Below are 18,522 nucleotides of genomic sequence, written 5' to 3' on the forward strand. Positions count from 1 at the left end.
CTCAGGGAATGTTTTAAAGTTGCGTGTCTCTTGTGGCTCTTGGCCACATGAGGATAGTGGTTTGTGGCTGGTTGGGTCAGGAAGTTTGGCCACACATTTGCCCATGCGATATATATACACACACACATCACACGTATACAGTAAATGCTTGTTTAACACAGCAGATGCATTCCTGAGAAGTGACACCTTAATCGAAAACATATTAAGCTCGGACTTACTTGTGTATACATTACCCGAGAATAACCAATTGAATCAAAAGTATGCAAATTTGAATCACTTTTGCACTATAAAATCAGTCTGCTGCTATAGCGGGACAAAGAACTGAGATGAGGGTATGTCACCGCGTACTCTATCATTCCACAAGTATACCCAGAATTCCCATAACGCTCCGCCATACAGCTCAAGAAAGTAGTTCGTCGTCGACCGTCCAAAAACTACGTTATAACGGTGCGCGTTCCGCGTTGTGCAAAATTTTTTCCCAAATAAAATAAGTATTTCACAGTGAAAACGCGTTGCGTGAAAACGCGTTGAGGACTTCCCGTAAAACACACACACATTCATACATACACCAATATATACTACATGCAAAAATATCCAATGTTAAGCAATATAGATTGTTAACAAGCATCCATTAAGGCCAGTACAACATACAAGGGGGTGGTGGGGCCAGAACCATGTCGAGCGGCCCTTATCTTTCCAGAACTGATATTTACACACCGCAATAGCTAAATTTAGGGTTGAGTCAACCGAGGCGAGGCCCAGAAAAGCTTCAGATACTACATGGCACTGGTTCTATCAGTAGATGGCAAATTAAACCTAGAAACATAGTGCAGAGCCTAAATCAGTGCTCTAATGCTTTCCACGCACATGTTTAATATTACTGAATAAGAAGCGTGTTGGCAATTTTTCACCTGAATATAAAGACAATCAGAGCCAGGGTTCGAACGCAGGATTGTATCTGTGCTGGAAACATTCAGACCAAGATCTAAATGGTGCCGGTTAGTGTATAATACAGCCATCAATTAATTATCCTCCCCAATAGGAAACTCATCAGAGATGGTAGTAGCTCAACGTCTCCAACACGGCCATTATGAACCCCCTTCCTGACAGAGACATACTCAGACCTCAAAGCTAATATCTCAATAGTGCCAGCTCAGCCAATGTGAACCGACTGATCCACCAAACCAAAACCCAGGACTCGAACCTAACGTTTGTATGGTGCTGGCTCTTTGTCTTTGACATGGTCATTATGAACCTGCCGAGCCACTCATCTCCTGCTCATGCGTCCACACACCACACACATGCCCAATGGGGTCTCCTTCCTAATCTCCCCAAGCTGAAAATAATCATTTTAGCTCCTGCTGTTAAACTGACATTTTGATGACATTTTACTAATTGGTTCCGAAAAAGAAATAAATATGTGTTACACGGTTAATAATTTATGAATGCCCCATTGCCAATCCGCATTCAACAACACCAGTAATATGATACTTTAGGGAAAAAAGCGATTTCATTTTTAAGAATTCAATCTTGAGTCGACCACGATTATCGTCATCTTTATGATTGCCACCATCACCATTAGCAGGATAATCATTTTCATCATCATGACCATCATCACCAGCAACAGCAGGATCATCATCATCAGCATTTTCTTCATCATCATTATTAGCATCAGCAGCAGCCTCGTCCTCACCCATAGCATATTTTCTTAATCAACATCATTAATATCATCATCAGCAGTAGAAGCAGCATAATCAATTTCAGCATCATATTATTCATCATATGATTCAAATGCAAACTAAAGGCATTTTTATTCATCCAGGCATACGCTGAAAATTAGGTCATCACATTTTGGACATATAACTGATTGGTCTAAATTAGTCATCGTTTTTTGGCACTCCACCGCCCCTCCTGTAAAGGTTTCCTGGCTTGGTTGAAAAGTCAGGATTGTGGTCTGGGATGTGTAGACCTAATGGACTAAATTATCTTTTGTGATAACGTTTTTGTTGTTGTGCCTTTTGTTTTGGTGCCATTTCAATTTTTACTTTTATTTTTCTTGGTAGTAGGGTTTTCATTTGCTGTATATGGGATTTGGTCCTCATATATAATTAGTGTACAGCGTTATGGGATGCAATTATCATGAATTATGCTATATAAAATGAAAGTATTGTTATAATTAATTTATAACATCATCATTGATAGAGACCTTTAAAACTAAAAAGGATGATAATAACAAGAGACAATTAATCTCAAAGGGGATTCACCTGGTTAAATAAAGGATGCCAATGAAAAGATAATGAACATCAGTGGCCTCTCATCTGGCTAAAGTGCTTACTTACTTAAATAAAGGACATTAATGACAAGAGCTAACATATTATCGAATGAGAATCAAGGGTATTTTATAAAGAGACAAATGCCATTCTCTCTGACTCTACTTATGGGACCAAGATGGCTGAAACCGGTGCAAAATGTGCATGATTAAACAAACCCCAGTGCAAAGTTTTTGTCTGGAAGGCCAATAGGCTAAGCAACATTCTAAGTTAACGCATACAAAAATATGTAAGTCTGTCTATTTGTATGAATATTAACAAGCGATCATAGATTCAATCTAATCTCATATGGTGAAATGTAAGATATCAACCTCTGTGTTTGTCACACATTTTTTTTGTATTAAATGCCATGTCTCCATTTATAATTCACTTGGAAAATCACAAGGATCGATAAAAATTTACTCACAAACAGAATAGAAATGTGTACATGGTTTATATTCCATTGAATAAATGCATTTAGTTTGCAGTGAATACATCTAAAATTTAAACAAACTAGGTAAGATGGATTGCATTCCAAGGATGCCCAAAGGAGGATGCTAATCTAAAAATAATGCATTAGTCACTTCACCCAATGCCAGTGGTGGCTGTTAAAAGGAGAATAAAAAAAATTTGGGGAAAAAAAGGAAGTTATACGAATATTTGATGCAAATATACACGTGTCAATTTTTATTTGAAGTGGTAGTGTTATTTGTCCAACCTTTAAATGGAAAACGAAACGATTATTTTGATCACAAAATATGGCCTCAATCGAGTCTCACCAGGTTAAAATGACAATCGAATAGATAATAGTAATATAATTATCATCACCAGCTACTATTGGTGAATACTCTGCTGCCGATATTCAAGACAATGATGATGCCGCTGTTGTTACTATTACAAATGATGCTAATGCTGATTATAATTAAAGTAATGATGTGTTTTCTTACTACCACTTGTGATGATGCTGATGATAAACTTGAGATTTAAAATAAACGACAATTTCAGAATTCTCCAATTATCGCCAAGATCACTCACATTTTGACTAACCTTTAGTGATGGAACTTTGAAGAAAATGCTCTTTGATGTTTTAAAGGGAATAGGCAGGTGGCATTTTTAAATGAGCGACGGTGAATTCTTGATCACAGGATTAATCCAAAATTCCACAACTCATTATCTGCACAAAATGGGGAATTGCATCTTAATTGGGGTCAACGGAGAAAAGTGGAGAATTACTGTGGTAATGGTGGTGGGAGCGTTGTATGATTTGTAATACATAACTAGTGTGCGTCGTGGTGATTATGAAGATGAATATGGTGGCGATTAGGCGTGATTATGCGGCAGGTAATGAAGGGGGATGGTAGAGGATGGTAGTCATGGTCATCATCACCTCCAGCTGACGCCTACACCGAGTAAACCCCCTCAACGTCACCCCCACAGGTGAACCCACCGATCTCCTACGTGCCGCTGCACCCACGCGCATCTGCCCCCACACCCACCGTGATGACATCACCGCTTTCGAGAGGGAGGTGATAGTGGGAGGTGATGGGGGATGCTGATGGGGGTGATGGTGATGGGTAGGTGTGGTTGCTGAATTTCAACAGCGGCTTCTCATTAACCTGCATGCTGTCCCAGGGACAACACATCCCAGAAGAGAGAGGACATCGGCAATGCTGGCTGAACTTGAGTAAGTGAGTCTGTGTGTACATTTAGGTATATGTGGTAGTGGGGGGGGGTTAGCGTGCTGCGCTATAAACCCGGCGACCAGAGTTCGATTCTCGCTCACGGCCTGGGCCTCTCCGAGGTCGACTCAGCCTCAAATGGAGTACCTGGTGCGGTGTGTAAACATCGCCACTAGGGAGACAAAGGTGGTGCTGGCTGTCCTGGCCTTTATTGGTGTTCGCTAATAGCACTTGCCCCAAAGTCTGTCAAGGCTATACGGGGGATGGTTTTTCTTTGTACGTCTGTGTCTGTAGGCTCTATATGGTGAACCTAAGCGTTTTGAATGGGGGCGGAGTGGTGGTGCAGTGGTTCGCGCAATGCGCAACGAACCGGGTGATCCGAGTTCAATATCCAGACACGGCTAACACCAGTGGCGAGTGATATCTGAGCTGGTTCTGGACCACCCCTAGGTCGACTTAGCCTTGAATGAGTGCCTGGTGTGGTGTGTGAACATCACCACTGGGGAGACAAAGGTGGCCAGGTGTGATGCTGACCATAACACCCATGCCATGTTCCGTGCCGGCATTATTATGTGTTGCTAGCAGTCTGAAAGTTACACAGAGGATGGGTATGTGTAGGTGTCTATACGTATAGGTGTGTGTGTATGTGTAAGTATGTGCATTATTTATAGGTCTGTGTTTGTAGGTGTCTTTGAGGTGTGGGTGTTTGTAGTTGTATGTGTATAGGCGTATCGAATTACGCTCACGTCCAACACCGGTGACGATTATTTGAACCGTTCCTAGGCCGACTCATCCTCAAATGAGTACCTGGTACGGTGTGTAAACATCGTCACTTGGGGGACAAAGACGGCCCGGCCACTCACCCACCCAAGCCCTCATATGCCATGCTGGCCTTCTTCTTAGGTCCTCGTTAACAGCACTTGCCCCAACACTGTTACAGGCTATATGGGGGATCCTTGTCTTTGTGTAGTTGTAAGGTGTTATGTTTGTAGGTTTAAGACTCGGCCTTAAATGAATACCTCTAGCAAATTCTAGATTTGAAACTTTCGTGACTGCAAGGATTCATACTCTTAGTTTTTTTCGGTAAAGTCACGTAGGTAAAAATAAAAATAAATAATAAAAATAATAGAAATACAATAATATAATAAAATATTAATTATTTCGATTATTATTGCTATTATTTTTATTATTTATTTTTATTTTTACCTACGTGACTTTACCGAAAACAACATAAGAGTACCTATAGCAAAGTGTAAACATCCGCACAGGGGAGACAAAGGCGGCAGGGTGTGGTGCTGACCACAGAACCCTCATCGGTGGTCGTGCACGTGTTTGTAGGCGCGTGTGTATTTTGTAGGTGTATGCATACAAGGTGTGTGCAGGTATGAGTTTGAAGATATATGTGCGTGTAGATTGCGTGTGTAAGTATGCGTGTTAGAAGTGATAGTGTCGTGGTTAGCGCACTACACTACGAACCCAAGGGACCCAAGTTCGATTCCCATTCACGGTCAACATCGGTGACGAATATGCGCACTCGTCCAGTGTATGGGGGACCTTTGTCTTTGTGTAGGTGTATAGGTGCGTGTTTATAGGTTTACAACTCAGCATTGAGTCCCTGGTGCAATGTGTACAGACCTTAACAGATGCTAGCTAACGTAACTTGACCCAACAGTCCGTTAAGGCTATCGATGGGATCTTGGCCTCTGTTGTGTGTATGTAAGTAAATACTTGCTTATATGTGTATCTACGTGTGCTTGTACATACGTTTATATAAGTGTCTGCATGGGGTCAATAGGTGCGATTGCCCACAAAGACAAAGATTCCCCCATCCCTATAGCCTTAACATATTCTTGGGGCAAGAGCTGTTAGCGAGCACCCATGAAGGCGAACATGGCACACGAGTGGGTGGGTGGTCAGCATCATGCACAGTCGCCTTTGTCTCCCCAGTGCTGACGTTGTTTACACACCGCTGCATCAGGTACTAATTTAAAGCTGAGTCGACCTCGGGGAGGCCCAGGACCGGTCCAGGCAATCGTCAATGGTGTGATCCATAAGTGGAAATCTAACTCGGGTCGCGCAGCGCGCTCACCACTGCGCCACCGCGCCCCAATAGGTGGTGCGTTTGCCCACACACAGAGGCACACATACATACATAAACACATATACAATTACAGACACGTGTACAATCACGCTGTATACAATGGACAGGTGGTCCACTGTGAACGGTGAATACACGGAATATGATACCCAAAACAACCCTAAAGCAGAACGTGGCTTTTTTTGTTGAAAAAAAAGTATAATCTTGGCTTTATATATAAATGTAACATTTACAGATCAATTACTATTTTTTTGTATAGTCAATATGACATTATTTTTTTTTAATAACAACAGAGTATTGTACACATGCATATGTAAAGTTATAACATTGAATGCATTACACAAACTGCTACATGCAAGGTGATGCATAATTAATATGTAGGAAGCCCATCTGTTTTTTAAGGGATAGCGTATGAACTACACTTTCAATTCACTTCTGTGTAGCTGCTATGACATGTTCTCGACTGTCATCGACGATTAAGCTTTTGATAAATTAATCAAATAGCGAATGTAGGGATCGGTTATTTCTGATTCATACGTCTTTGTAGTATTCCCCTATAGATTATATCGTGGTATAGTCTGCAGAATCACACTGCTGTAGATTCGTACCACTGCAGATTTCAAAGATTCGCACAATCGTATATTCATGAATACTGCACTAGAGATTAGAGTATATAGAGTATTCACTTCATTACATATAATATATATATTAATGGTACTATAATGTATATAGATTCCCAACACTACATTTATATACCGTACGAGTATATATTTAATACATGTATAGCGATTGACACCATTGTAAATTATAGAAATGTATTCACACCGATATATGTTCACACCACTCTGGATTCTACAAATTCCCATTTCTGTAGATTAATTATAATCAGGCACGTGTACAATCCTTTGTCAATCCACTGCGAGACAAGGCCCTTCTCATGCCATGTGGCCCATGGGGGTTATTGTACCATACTTCACCACCCTGGTCAGTGACAGATTGATGGAGCATAGACAAGGGAGTAAAGAAGTACAGCACAACAATGGATGCTTTGCCGACATTTGTTGAATATAATATTCTCCACTCGGGCTCTATATAATCACACTACAGTACTATCAAATTATATCACTATTCGGTTTTCCTCCCACACGTTAAACATCCATTAATTGGTTTAACACGTAGGCTTTCACGACCAATATTATCCATAAGAGGTTTTTTTGGGTTAGATCGCGTAAATATGTGTCGTTAAAACCGCCACCACCCGACACAGCCAACGAGTAAGGGTTGTCACGTAAACAAAAAATACCAATTCGTCACTAGTACAGCACACATTGTAAATGTTGTGGCTTGGCTCTCCAACATTTACAATGTTGTGGCATGGCTCTCCAACACACCGGTGTGCTGTACTAGTGACGAATTGGCCATTTTCTGTTAACGTGACAACCCTTACTAGTTGGCTGTGTCGGGTGGTGGCGGGTTTTAACAACACACTGATATTTATGCGATCTAACCCAAAAAAACTCTATTATGAACTCATTAATTGGCTGAATATAGTCCATCTTAATATAAAGACTGCAGAGCTTGGGAGCTTGTTGTCGCCGGCTCACCGCCTGGCTGCCTTCCAGCTTGCCTGTGGTTCCACATTGGTGTCGAATGCAATTTGCATAAACAAACATAGATAAAGACTTGAATAGAACCATGAGCCAAATCCTGACAATTCAATGAATCTATTAGGACTATGAGGACCGTACAGGTACAGTACTTGCGTGCCAATCCATTTACGTTTATTTTTATTCAAAACAATTTTCACCAAACAAGTACGGCAGGCGGCTTTGTAAAAGTCTGACGCTTCATGGTTGACTCTCAAGTGGATAACACACTCGAAAATCCCTAACAGCTGTTCTTCTATATTAAGAGCCTGGAAGTGAAAGCATTTATTTTTCAACCAACAAAGCCACAAACCCGATTTTAGAGGCTCCCAGATACACGACCTAAAGTGAAGTCGCTTTAGGTCGTGTATCTCCGGAGCCGCATGCGGCTTTTTAAGGACCGCTTCGTGACCGTTACTTGTTAAGGACCACTGTTGTCGTATTCATCACTTGCATTGGGGGCTCTTAAAATACGTTTAGTTTTTTTTTGGACCAAATTCTAACAAAAATGGCTCTTCTTGTTATTTTGGGTGCCGACCCCAGCACGCGAGCACCACCGCGTAAATCTGTGAGCGCATTTAAAGTCTGTGGTCCACCGATTTATAGGTATTATGAGGCACCCGGGAATGTAAGATCCACCCCAAACCTGTGTCCGGTGTCAGTAAAGTTATACAAATCTGGTCCCACACGCACACACCTACCCAATTAATTATAGAACACACACGATCAACACTATCAACGTTGCATTAATCTACATGTACAGGGGAAAGAAGTGTATCTCATGATCTGGACAATACGGTCATTAATGAAGAATGAATCCCTTGTCGAACAGCCTGGACGCGTAGCTACTACAGAATAGCTAAATTTCGATTTAAAGCTTTTGTGACTGCAGGGATTCATATTCTTGGTTCTTTCGGTAAAGTCACGTAGAAGGGAAATAATAAAATAATGAAATAAAACAATACATCTCTTGTTGTGGTTTTCACACCTGATGTTGATGCTTGTGTTGCAGTCGAAACGTCGTGAGAATTTTAGTGTTTTATTTTTATTATTTTAATATTTCCCTTCTACGTGACTTTACCGAAAGAACCAAGCATATAATACAGAAGAGCTGTTTTTGTCTTTTGTTGTATCTGCCTTTAGCCAGAAACCTTCCAAAATGTCACGTGTACCAAGCCACACTTGTCCACATCCACATTAAATTAAAGAGGCTTTGTAAAATACAGGCTTAGTGAATGTCAATGCTGTAGCCTTACGGCTTTTAGCCCAAGGATATCTGGGATTGGTACCCATAAAAACCGGTTCTACAAAGGTGCGGTATTGAATGCCATATGTCATGCGGTGTGTATGGACAGTGTTTGACAAATTGACAAGCAGGTATAAATAATGTTAATAACAGTGCCCTTTACGAAGGCTGGAAATCCTCACTGAGTCTCTCGACTCTTTGGTATGTTTGCCCAATGCCATTCACGAGTGTCTGGCTTCACGTGGAGTACACCGGAGCACCCAGTGAAAGCACACACACATTTTAGAACATAATGCGCAAAGCTAGACAACAACTGAATTCAAGAATCCATTTTTGTAAAGCAAATATCCTTGCCACCTCTCCGTTTAAGTCAACAACACTGGATGTATTCCCACGCGGTCTCCCATCCAACGCTTAACAATGTTGAAACCTGCTGATCTTCCGAGATTGTACAATAATAGAGGGGTTCAAGATTATTTCATTAAAGGCTAGTTTGTAACATGCAGAATTTTTTTGAGTTGCATTAATGATTTGTTATGTAAATTACGTCAGTATGTCAGTGTTTATGCACACGGACATGCGTGTACCTCTTCTTGGTTCTTTCGGTAAAGTCACGTAGAAGGGAAGTAATAAAATAATAAAAATAAAACATAATAAAATGAAATAATTCTCACTTTGTGAGAAATAATTCTCACTTTGTGAGAAATAATTCTCACTTTGTGAGAATTATTTCATTTTATTATGTTTTATTTGTATTATTTTATTACTTCCCTTCTACGTGACTTTACCGAAAGAACCAAGAAGATGAATCCCTGCAGTCACGAAAGCTTTAAATGCGTGTACCTGTAAATGTGTGTGTGTGAGTATAGGGGAGCAGTAGTGTAGCGGTTAATGCGCTGCGCTACGAACCCGGCAGTCCGGGTACCTGGTGCAGTGTGGAAACATCGCCACTGGGGAGACAAAGGCGGTCAGGTGTGGTTGCTGGCCACCCACCCCCCTCGTGTGCTGTGCCGGCCATAATAGGTACTCTCTAAGAGCACTTGCCCCGACAGTCTGTGAAGGCTATACGGGGGATCTCTATCTGTGTGAGTATGAGACTGAGTATATATTTGAATGTATATACTGTAAGTAGTGGTCATGCTATTTGATATTTCCACCACTGTTTTGAGGCTGCTAATGGAAAAGAGTAACACTCCAAACTCATCTAAGCAGGAAGACCACTGACTTTGTATCTGTCTGCATGTGTTGAATGAGACAACGGATAAGATATAGGATCTCTATCAGATGAGATGAATACATCTCTTATCAGATTATATAGGCATATGTATCAGAGTTTATATAGGAGTAGCCTATAATCCACTGCAAGTTGGTTGATGAATGTCCACGCATTAACATTGACTTGCATTCGCCCACCATCCCAATGCCACGCGGAAAACAATACCGCACCTTAAGAACCGGTTTGATGAGTCCCAATCCCAGGTCTCCTCAGGCTAAAACCTTTAAGGCTACAGCATTGTATTTCAGAATACATGCATTATACAACCCCCTTTTTAAATACAGTGGAGATGCGTGTGGGTGTAAACACGTAATATTTTAAGTTTATGGTGAAAGGTCAGGGTGCAACCCAAAAACCAAACGGCTATTCGCAAGTAACGACACACTTAGTATGTGTCCACGGCTCCCTCTCAAAGGCTTTGATGCTTTGGTAATTAGATTACAGACTCTGAATTGACTTTCAGATGAGCACTCAAGTGAAGCTCCTGCTGTGCTTCTGGGTTCAAATGCAAGAATCACAACCGTAATATCACTCGAGTGCTATGGGAGGTGCAAATGGAAGTCATTATCTGTGAATCTCCAAACTCATGTCAGACAGGCCGCAACACAGAGCCTAGATGTGTACCTACAAGAATACAAAAATGTGTGTTTGTTGTTTTGGGCTGAGTTGACTTTCTTTAAGTGAGAGTCGATTGTAAGGGAGACCTCGGTTGAAAGAAAGAAAGAAAGCAGAAAACGAAATCACTGACAAAAATACGAATCTGGTAAAACGAAAACTTTTAGGTTTCATTGTTGCTTTTGTTTTTTTCTGAGTTTTGATAGTCAGTATTAGGCCCTTAAGGTTTCCATATTTAAAATGGTATTGCGGTCCGAGCGCTCGATACGCAGTCAAAAGGTCGCGAGATGCAATCTTGGATGGGGACAGCGACAGATCCCATCATCAGCATCATCATCGCCGGCTATCATCCAGATTTGATAAAGAATTAAGCACCACTTTACGAAAAGTTAACAGCGGTTTTTGTCTAATGCAGAGAGAGTGGGCCACCCCTACCCCCCCCCCCCCCAGCGATTCAAAACATTGTAAAGGCTTCGGAGTCACAATTCACTTCAAGAAACAATATTTTTCTCATTTATATGGCATAATTGTGTTGTTTTGCTTTTTTTACATCTTGTTTACAAAAGTTTATTTTGATCAATCACAATGCATATATATATAAAACCCTTGCATATCATTGTTTTAATAATAAATTTGCATATATTATAATTGATGGATCTTTGTATGTAATTACTACCACCATTTCATTGTGGAATTTCCACTGTTAGCCCTGTGCCAGCAATGTAGATGATCATCACCCCATTCTTGTTACAGCAGGACACCCAATGTTACCTTGTTACTGGGGCCACTGGATATTAAAGATATATTACCATTTATCCAATTTCATTCTCAAGCTTTCACCCATTCACAATAATTCATGTTTCATATTTTCTCTTGCCGCCCACAGTAATTGTCCGAAGACCAACTTCTGCAATGTCAGTACAACATTCCGGATACACTGAAATTCCAGTTTTGTAGAATTCCTCAAGTATGGAGTTCTAATGTTCTACATTCCTAACGGTCCAAATTTTCAGAATTCACAATCAACTCAATTACACAGTTCAGGAGTTCTAGTCTTCCAAATGAGCATTTTCCAAGTCTTATGAAGTCACAGTATTCTAGAGTCCAACCATTTTATAATCTTAAATTATAATTTCAGTCTGTTTTCTGGATTCCCATGAAAAGTCCCAAAATTCTTGAAATCCAGAGTTTCTGGATTGCAAGTTATATGAATATTCTGGATTTACAACGTTCCTGATATTCTGTATTTCAGATCACAATTTCAACATTTCTGGAATTCTAGTGTTCCATCTTTACCACGTTGCTCTATTTCAGTATTGCTGAATTCTGGCACTTAAAAATCACTCACTCCAGCCAGGATTCCAGCAGGGACCATTCACCGAACTGGCCATGATGAACCACAACTGCAATCCTCAGTTTGGGACCATGCTGAGAGTGTCACAGGCGTGAGAATCTCATTCTGAAGATACACAACTGCCAGTACATGGCAGTACAGCAAGCAGGTTGCTGGAACCTAATAATCCAAAACCTTCCATAGTTTGGTTTAGGTGGTTCCTAAGCTCGCGGGTCGACAGGGTATTTATTTTACATTTTAAATACAATTTAAATAGCTCACATTCCAGTGTATATAATGCACATGCTACACAGCCATAGAAGAACACGTTCTTTACCACTGGCTGGTTTCCCACCCTTTTGTAAAAACAAAACCACGTCAGGTGAACTTTAAATTACTATTTTGCTAAAGTTATCGCCAAGAGCACTAGCAAATCCATTTTCCATAAGGCAAAACCAAAAGTGGGTCAAGTGTTGTGTGGTTCGACAATGACAGTGGCTGGCCTTGCAGTTAAGAAGTATAACGAGATACGAACCCACTCATTTCCTGAAGAAATTCAATTTGCAAAGAGGCATTGGATTTGTCAAAATATATTAACACCAGCGATTTGGTATTCTAGAGGAAAAGCTAGGCAAGAGTATACAGTATCTCAGATGTATGTATATTGAATTTCTTTTTCACTGTAAATAGCCAACCGTGCTCATCTGAGGTGCAGGGGAAGGACAACAAATGCTACCTGCAGCAGAAACTCAACGTTCCAAAAGGGGAAACTAGCCAAAATGATCTTCCGTTCCTGACCACACAACTATCCAAAGTCCTAATGTGCAACTACACAATCTCACCATTAATGCACCTGTCTCAACGTATTTGAGCTTCTCACCTCTCCTCACATTCCTACGTGAATTCAGTTTCCCTACTTCTTGCACAAAGCACTCTGCCTACTCCTTTATACCCTGCATGTGCCGCGAGACTCTGGAACTCGTCGCTCACCTTTGTTGTCCAACCTAATTACAACTCGCTCTTTTTTTAACGTTTCATGTAAGCCGCTTACCGCCCAGGTCTGTGTTGCTGACAATGATTAGTTTAACAATGGGTTTCGATTAGACTTTTCATCAACAAACATCAATTATAATACCTGTACAGTTATCCATGAATTCATAAATGTTACCAGTTATATACAAACTACTGCATGCATTGGCACCTTCATATACCTGAGACCTGGTGAAGCCCTAATGGACCCTAAAGAACTCTGCAATTCAACGCTGGTGGTTGGTTACCAGTCATTATTTTGGTGGGTCATCGAACCTTTGTCCACTGCACCAAGATTTTCAAACGAACTTCTGCATCGCCTCACTAGTTCCACTAGCATCGCTGTTACCACATCTTAAAACACATTGCTTTACCAGAATTATTTTTTTCCTATTACTGGAATTTCATTGATTTTATACCAATTGACACTACTGAAAACTCTGACAGTGTGCCCCAAGGTCTAATTCAAACGTGGAACACAATATAAAATCTAAGGGGTAGAAATGCTCAACAGCTCGGCTCTCTCGGACTCCGAGCTCATCTTGCTGCACTACAACTACACGGGGAAGCTGGACCATGGGTCCCGCGGGGAGCCCAGCTCCTCGCTGGGGCCCGGCTCGCTGGCCCTCATCGCTGTCTGCTGCGTCATCGCTGCCGAGAACCTCCTCGTCATGGCTGCCATTGCGTGCAATGGCCGGCTGCACACGCCCACCTACTGCTTCGTGTTCAACCTGGCGCTGTCCGACCTGCTGGCGGCGGCGCTGTACGCCGCCAACGTGCGCCTGTCGGGAGCCACCACGCTGAGGCTGAGCCGCGCTGCGTGGTTCGCGCGCGAGGGCGCCATGTTCGTGGCGCTGGGCGCCTCCGTCTTCAGCCTGCTGGCCATCGCGGTGGAGCGCTACGCCACCATGCTGCGTATGCGCCTCACCCCGGGGGGGCGCGTCGGGGCGCGCCGCCGAGCTGCCATCGCCGCCGCCGCATGCTGGGCCGCGGCCCTGGTGCTGGGGGCTCTGCCGTCGCTCGGATGGAACTGTGTGGGCCGCCTGCCCGAGTGCTCGGCCATCCTGCCGCTGTACGCCAAGTCCTACTTGTTCTTCTGCGTGGCGCTCTTCTCACTCATCCTGGCGACCGACTCCGTGCTCTATGCGCGCATCTATTGCCTTGTGCGGCGCAGTGGGAGGCGCGTATCCCTGCGGGCGCCATCCGCCTCGACTGCCGGCTCGTCTGCCGTCGATGCTCCCGCAGCGGCTCGGAAGGCGCTGGCAGGGCGAGCATCTCCCGAGCTGGGGTCTTCATGCGCAAAGCTTAAGCTGCCTGCAGGATCAGCAACCCCCATGAGAAACACCTCTCCAGTAAGTCATAAGAAGGCTGAATCTGCTGGAACACCAAAGCCAGCCAGACCAACCAGAACAGGCGGAACAGCCGCAACACCTGTAACGGCCGAAACAGGCGGAACGGTCGGTACACCCAAAACAGCCAGAATGGCCACAACGGATGTAAACACCGGAGCAAGCTGTCCCTCTCCATCTCTGACGCCAAGGCCTGCTTCGCAGAGGGCCTCATCCGCTTCCGAGAGGTCGGTGGCGCTCCTGCGCACGGTTGCCATTGTTGTGGGTGTCTTCATCGCCTGCTGGTCTCCGCTCTTCGCGCTCCTCGCTGCCGACGTGGCGTGCGAGGCGCGCCGCTGTCCCATGCTGCTGCGCGCCACCGACTGGTGCCTGGTGCTCGCCGTGCTCAACTCAGGTGCCAACCCCATCGTGTACACGCTGGCGAGCCGCGAGATGCGCCGCGCCTTCGCCCGTCTCGCCTGCTGCGTGGCCAATGTGGTGGCTCTGCCCATGGGTCGGCGCCGCAGCAGCCAACACCTGAGCCCTCACCACTGGGGACTGGACAGCGACACGGCGTCGACGCCGCACGCTGGCGTCGGGGCGGTCGCCGCCGCTGCCCACGCTCCAGCCGCTGCTGCGGCCAAGATTCTGTTCCGGCAGCGCGGGTTCAGCTCGAGGAGGAGCACTCGGAGTACAGGGCGAGCGCCGTCGCCGGCGCCAGAGTCTGTCAGACCCACCGCCGCCACCGAGGCTATGAGCTGCTCTTAAATGAAGAGCCATGTCGGACACAAGTTAGCTGGCATTGCTGAGGTGCTGAGATTAGAGCCCTGGGGTAGGAGGTGGCTGGGTGGCTCAGGGTGCTGTCACGTCAGGGAAATGAGCCAATACTGCTGAGATCCTGGGTTTGGATCCAAGTATCAGCCACCCATGATTATAACTAGGTTCTCAAGTGTAAACAAATTGTAAGCAATTATTGAAAAAAATGACTCGTGTTAAAACTGTAAAGTCAAGCCAACATGATTTCTTGCTCAAATGGTCAATTGAGGCGGTGCTCACATCTTGTTTACAGTCCTGAGCCAGTGGTGGAAATTCCACATTCCTATGGCAGGGCTGAGTCCATAGAATGACTTGATTTACCACAAAGTGGTACTCATTTGATCAATCCCAGATAGGTTGATAGGCCGAATCAATTCCCAACCAGGATTTGAACTCGCAACCTTGAGATTGTGAGCCGCTCACCGTGCTGCTGAGCCACCCGGCAAATTTGAGCTATTTTACCACTAAGAAAATGAAATGTTCGTATGGCAAAAGGTGCCCTCCAGTGCAGACAAAAAGACAGAATGAAGTGACTTGAGAAGTCGTTCTGGTATGACACTTTCCTGGCCAGTTCTCCAACAGAGTGGTGCACTGCACGCTGCGAGTGCCGAAGATACATTTTGTCATCTCATGCATGATAGCAACAGTATTAGTGGAATATAATTGCAGGAAAAAATACATTTTATTTTATTTAATGCTGTGGCTTGGTGTCCATCCCTCTCCATGGAGGTTAATAATGGCATTTAGAGTCACGACTGTATTCCAGCATCCCTGAGTTCCTAGATTTATAGTCAAATCCTTGGGACTGGACGTGTCTAGAGCTCTCTATCTGGAGGTTCACAATGGCTATAATAAGGTTGATCATTTTCGCATCAAAGACACCACAAGCAGACATTGATGAGGACCTGAGAGTGCAAGATTAAGAATCCTGCCGCAGGGCTTATGTTTCTCATAAGTTCATAATGGTCATGTCTGAAATACTAACATGGCAATGCAGAGGTCCTGGACCCATATATTTCTCCAAGTGAGTTGTATTATTTGCGTTGTATTAGGACGAAAAGGGTGCAACAAAGACAAGGTCCTGGGTAAAAGACAAAAGCTCTGGGCTTGATCGGGGGGGGGGGGGGGGTTCAATAAATGCCAAATTCAAGGTTCATCTCCCTCTGACTCAACCCGGTCACCACTGACTGCACAAAGAAAAATCCATGATCATAATTAAAGTTTGTTCGCTTGGTTTTTAATTGTATCAAGTCCATGTTATAGGTTACAATTCCTACACACATCGGATAACTGACATGCGGTGAACTACTCTTTCAGGCACTTGAAAAGTCACTATCCAGTGTTGTTTTGAGAGGCTGTATGAAGGCAAGACTCGTAGTAAAGTGGATCTGGGACGTCATCTTCCGGAGCCGTTCCCCGACACTGCACACAACAAGAGTTCCCGATGTTAATGTGTTCATCTCTTGACGAGCTGGTAATTACAGCAAAATGTGGATATTGAAAAAAAAACACATTAAGTTAACTTTAAATTAATTGTTGGGGGCTGATGTTTGTTAATTTTTTTGTATTTTGTTCATTTTCAGTTTGTAGTATTTAAATTTAGCAAAATTTGTATTATCCTGTCATGAACTGCATGGTGAGTCAAGGAAACATTGTTCATAAGTGGTCGAGTACATTTTAAAGGTGTTGGGTTTGTCTGTGGTCACTCATCTGCTTCCAATATGTAACAGTGCAAAATAGTTTGTATTTCAGTGCCTCGTTCGAGAACAGCATTGCAAACTGTGAAAATCTGTTCTGGATAAATGAAGAAAGTTGTAGAAAACTACATTGCTAAGCGGACATGCACATGTACAGGCCTCTTATCAAGCTACTGCAGATTGAAGGCATGCTGTGGGGGTTATTTGGGAAAATTCCACTTGCTCTTTGCTGTCCACAGCCCCACACAGCCTGGTATGCATGACAGTTACCCATCCAAACACTATCCGAGCTCAAACCTGCTTAGCTTCTGAGATCTAATGAGATCAGACGCATTGCGGGTGATTTGGTCCACTCCTTAGTATTTACCCTTGAAGGGAAACACGGGAAGCTGCCTTCGTAGCTCTAAATTCACCTGTCTAGTTTCTTCCCAGGATCTGAGGTCTGCGATGTCTCTCATGCTCAAGACTACATTAGCTGAGTTTGTTTTGGGCTGCAGAGCTTTCTCTTACTGAGAAACTCCGTTAGATCTCACTATGATACCTTTTGAATTAGCTCATGTTCTTAAGGAGAAATTAAAAACCTTGACTTAAAGCTTTCGTGACTGCAGGAATTCATATTCTTTGGGTCTTTCGGTAAAGTCACGTAGACTGATTCAAGTAAAATAACAAAAAACTACGACGTTTCGATCGCAACACAAGCGGTCGTTATTTGAACCTATCAACGTGACTTTCCCGAAAGACCCAAAGAATATTAAAAACCTTGTTATTACAAGAGTCAAATATATCTATTGCATCACATAAATACATTGTGCACTTAATATAATTACACCTTACTATAAAGTTTAAAATTACCTTTTTTTACTTGGAAAATTTATAAAAATGTTTTGTTTTAATTTAATATTTACATTGTCCAAAATGTGTTCCTTTGGTGCAATATTCATTGTCTGCTCATTTTGTAAACTGCATTGAACTGATGTATCGCTGCCACCTTGCTGAAACACATTTTGAAATGAGATGCTAATCCTGAGGGTTTAAAGTGCATCATCGTCATCATTATCATTTAGAATCCTATGGAAAGAGTGTTCCTTGCCATAATAATGTAGAATCTCCACAACTGGCCTGGGACTGTTGACTGATGAGAACGGCCCCCTATTTATTTGAGCAGGGAGACACAGACATGCGTTTTTAAAAAATATTACATTACACATGACGTTGCGGTGTCCATTAGATTATTTGTCTGTTGTGTTTATAACTCAATTTATCTGTTGTGCTTAAATAAATGGTCGCAGGTAAAGATTGTGACACGAACGGTGACAATGTGACACCACCCTCCACCCACACACCACCCTCCTCAATTTGCGTCGTTCACAATGTCCGGCAAAATAAATCAAGGCACTGCAACACCACCCACACCTGTCAGTGTTAATGTATACAGCTCACTGAGTCTATG

General features: G+C 43.1%; 1 protein-coding gene across 2 annotated transcripts; it reads left to right on the forward strand.

The window, feature by feature from the left end:
• Window positions 1-3,861: 3,861 nt before the first annotated feature.
• Window positions 3,862-18,492, forward strand: LOC144955482 (sphingosine 1-phosphate receptor 1-like). 2 transcript variants are annotated; one of them, XM_078885695.1, is made up of 2 exons: window positions 3,862-3,997; window positions 11,756-18,492. In XM_078885695.1, exon 2 carries the CDS (start codon window positions 13,735-13,737, stop codon window positions 15,325-15,327), a length of 1,593 nt encoding a protein of 530 aa, XP_078741821.1. In that variant the 5' UTR covers window positions 3,862-3,997; window positions 11,756-13,734; the 3' UTR covers window positions 15,328-18,492. The 2 variants fall into 2 exon arrangements, with proteins under 2 accessions (XP_078741821.1, XP_078741814.1); XM_078885688.1 differs by having other exon boundaries at window positions 3,862-3,993.
• The last annotated feature ends 30 nt before the right edge of the window (window positions 18,493-18,522 follow it).

Source organism: Lampetra fluviatilis, chromosome 3 (assembly GCF_964198595.1).
Source record: "Lampetra fluviatilis chromosome 3, kcLamFluv1.1, whole genome shotgun sequence".
Taxonomy (NCBI): domain Eukaryota; kingdom Metazoa; phylum Chordata; class Hyperoartia; order Petromyzontiformes; family Petromyzontidae; genus Lampetra; species Lampetra fluviatilis.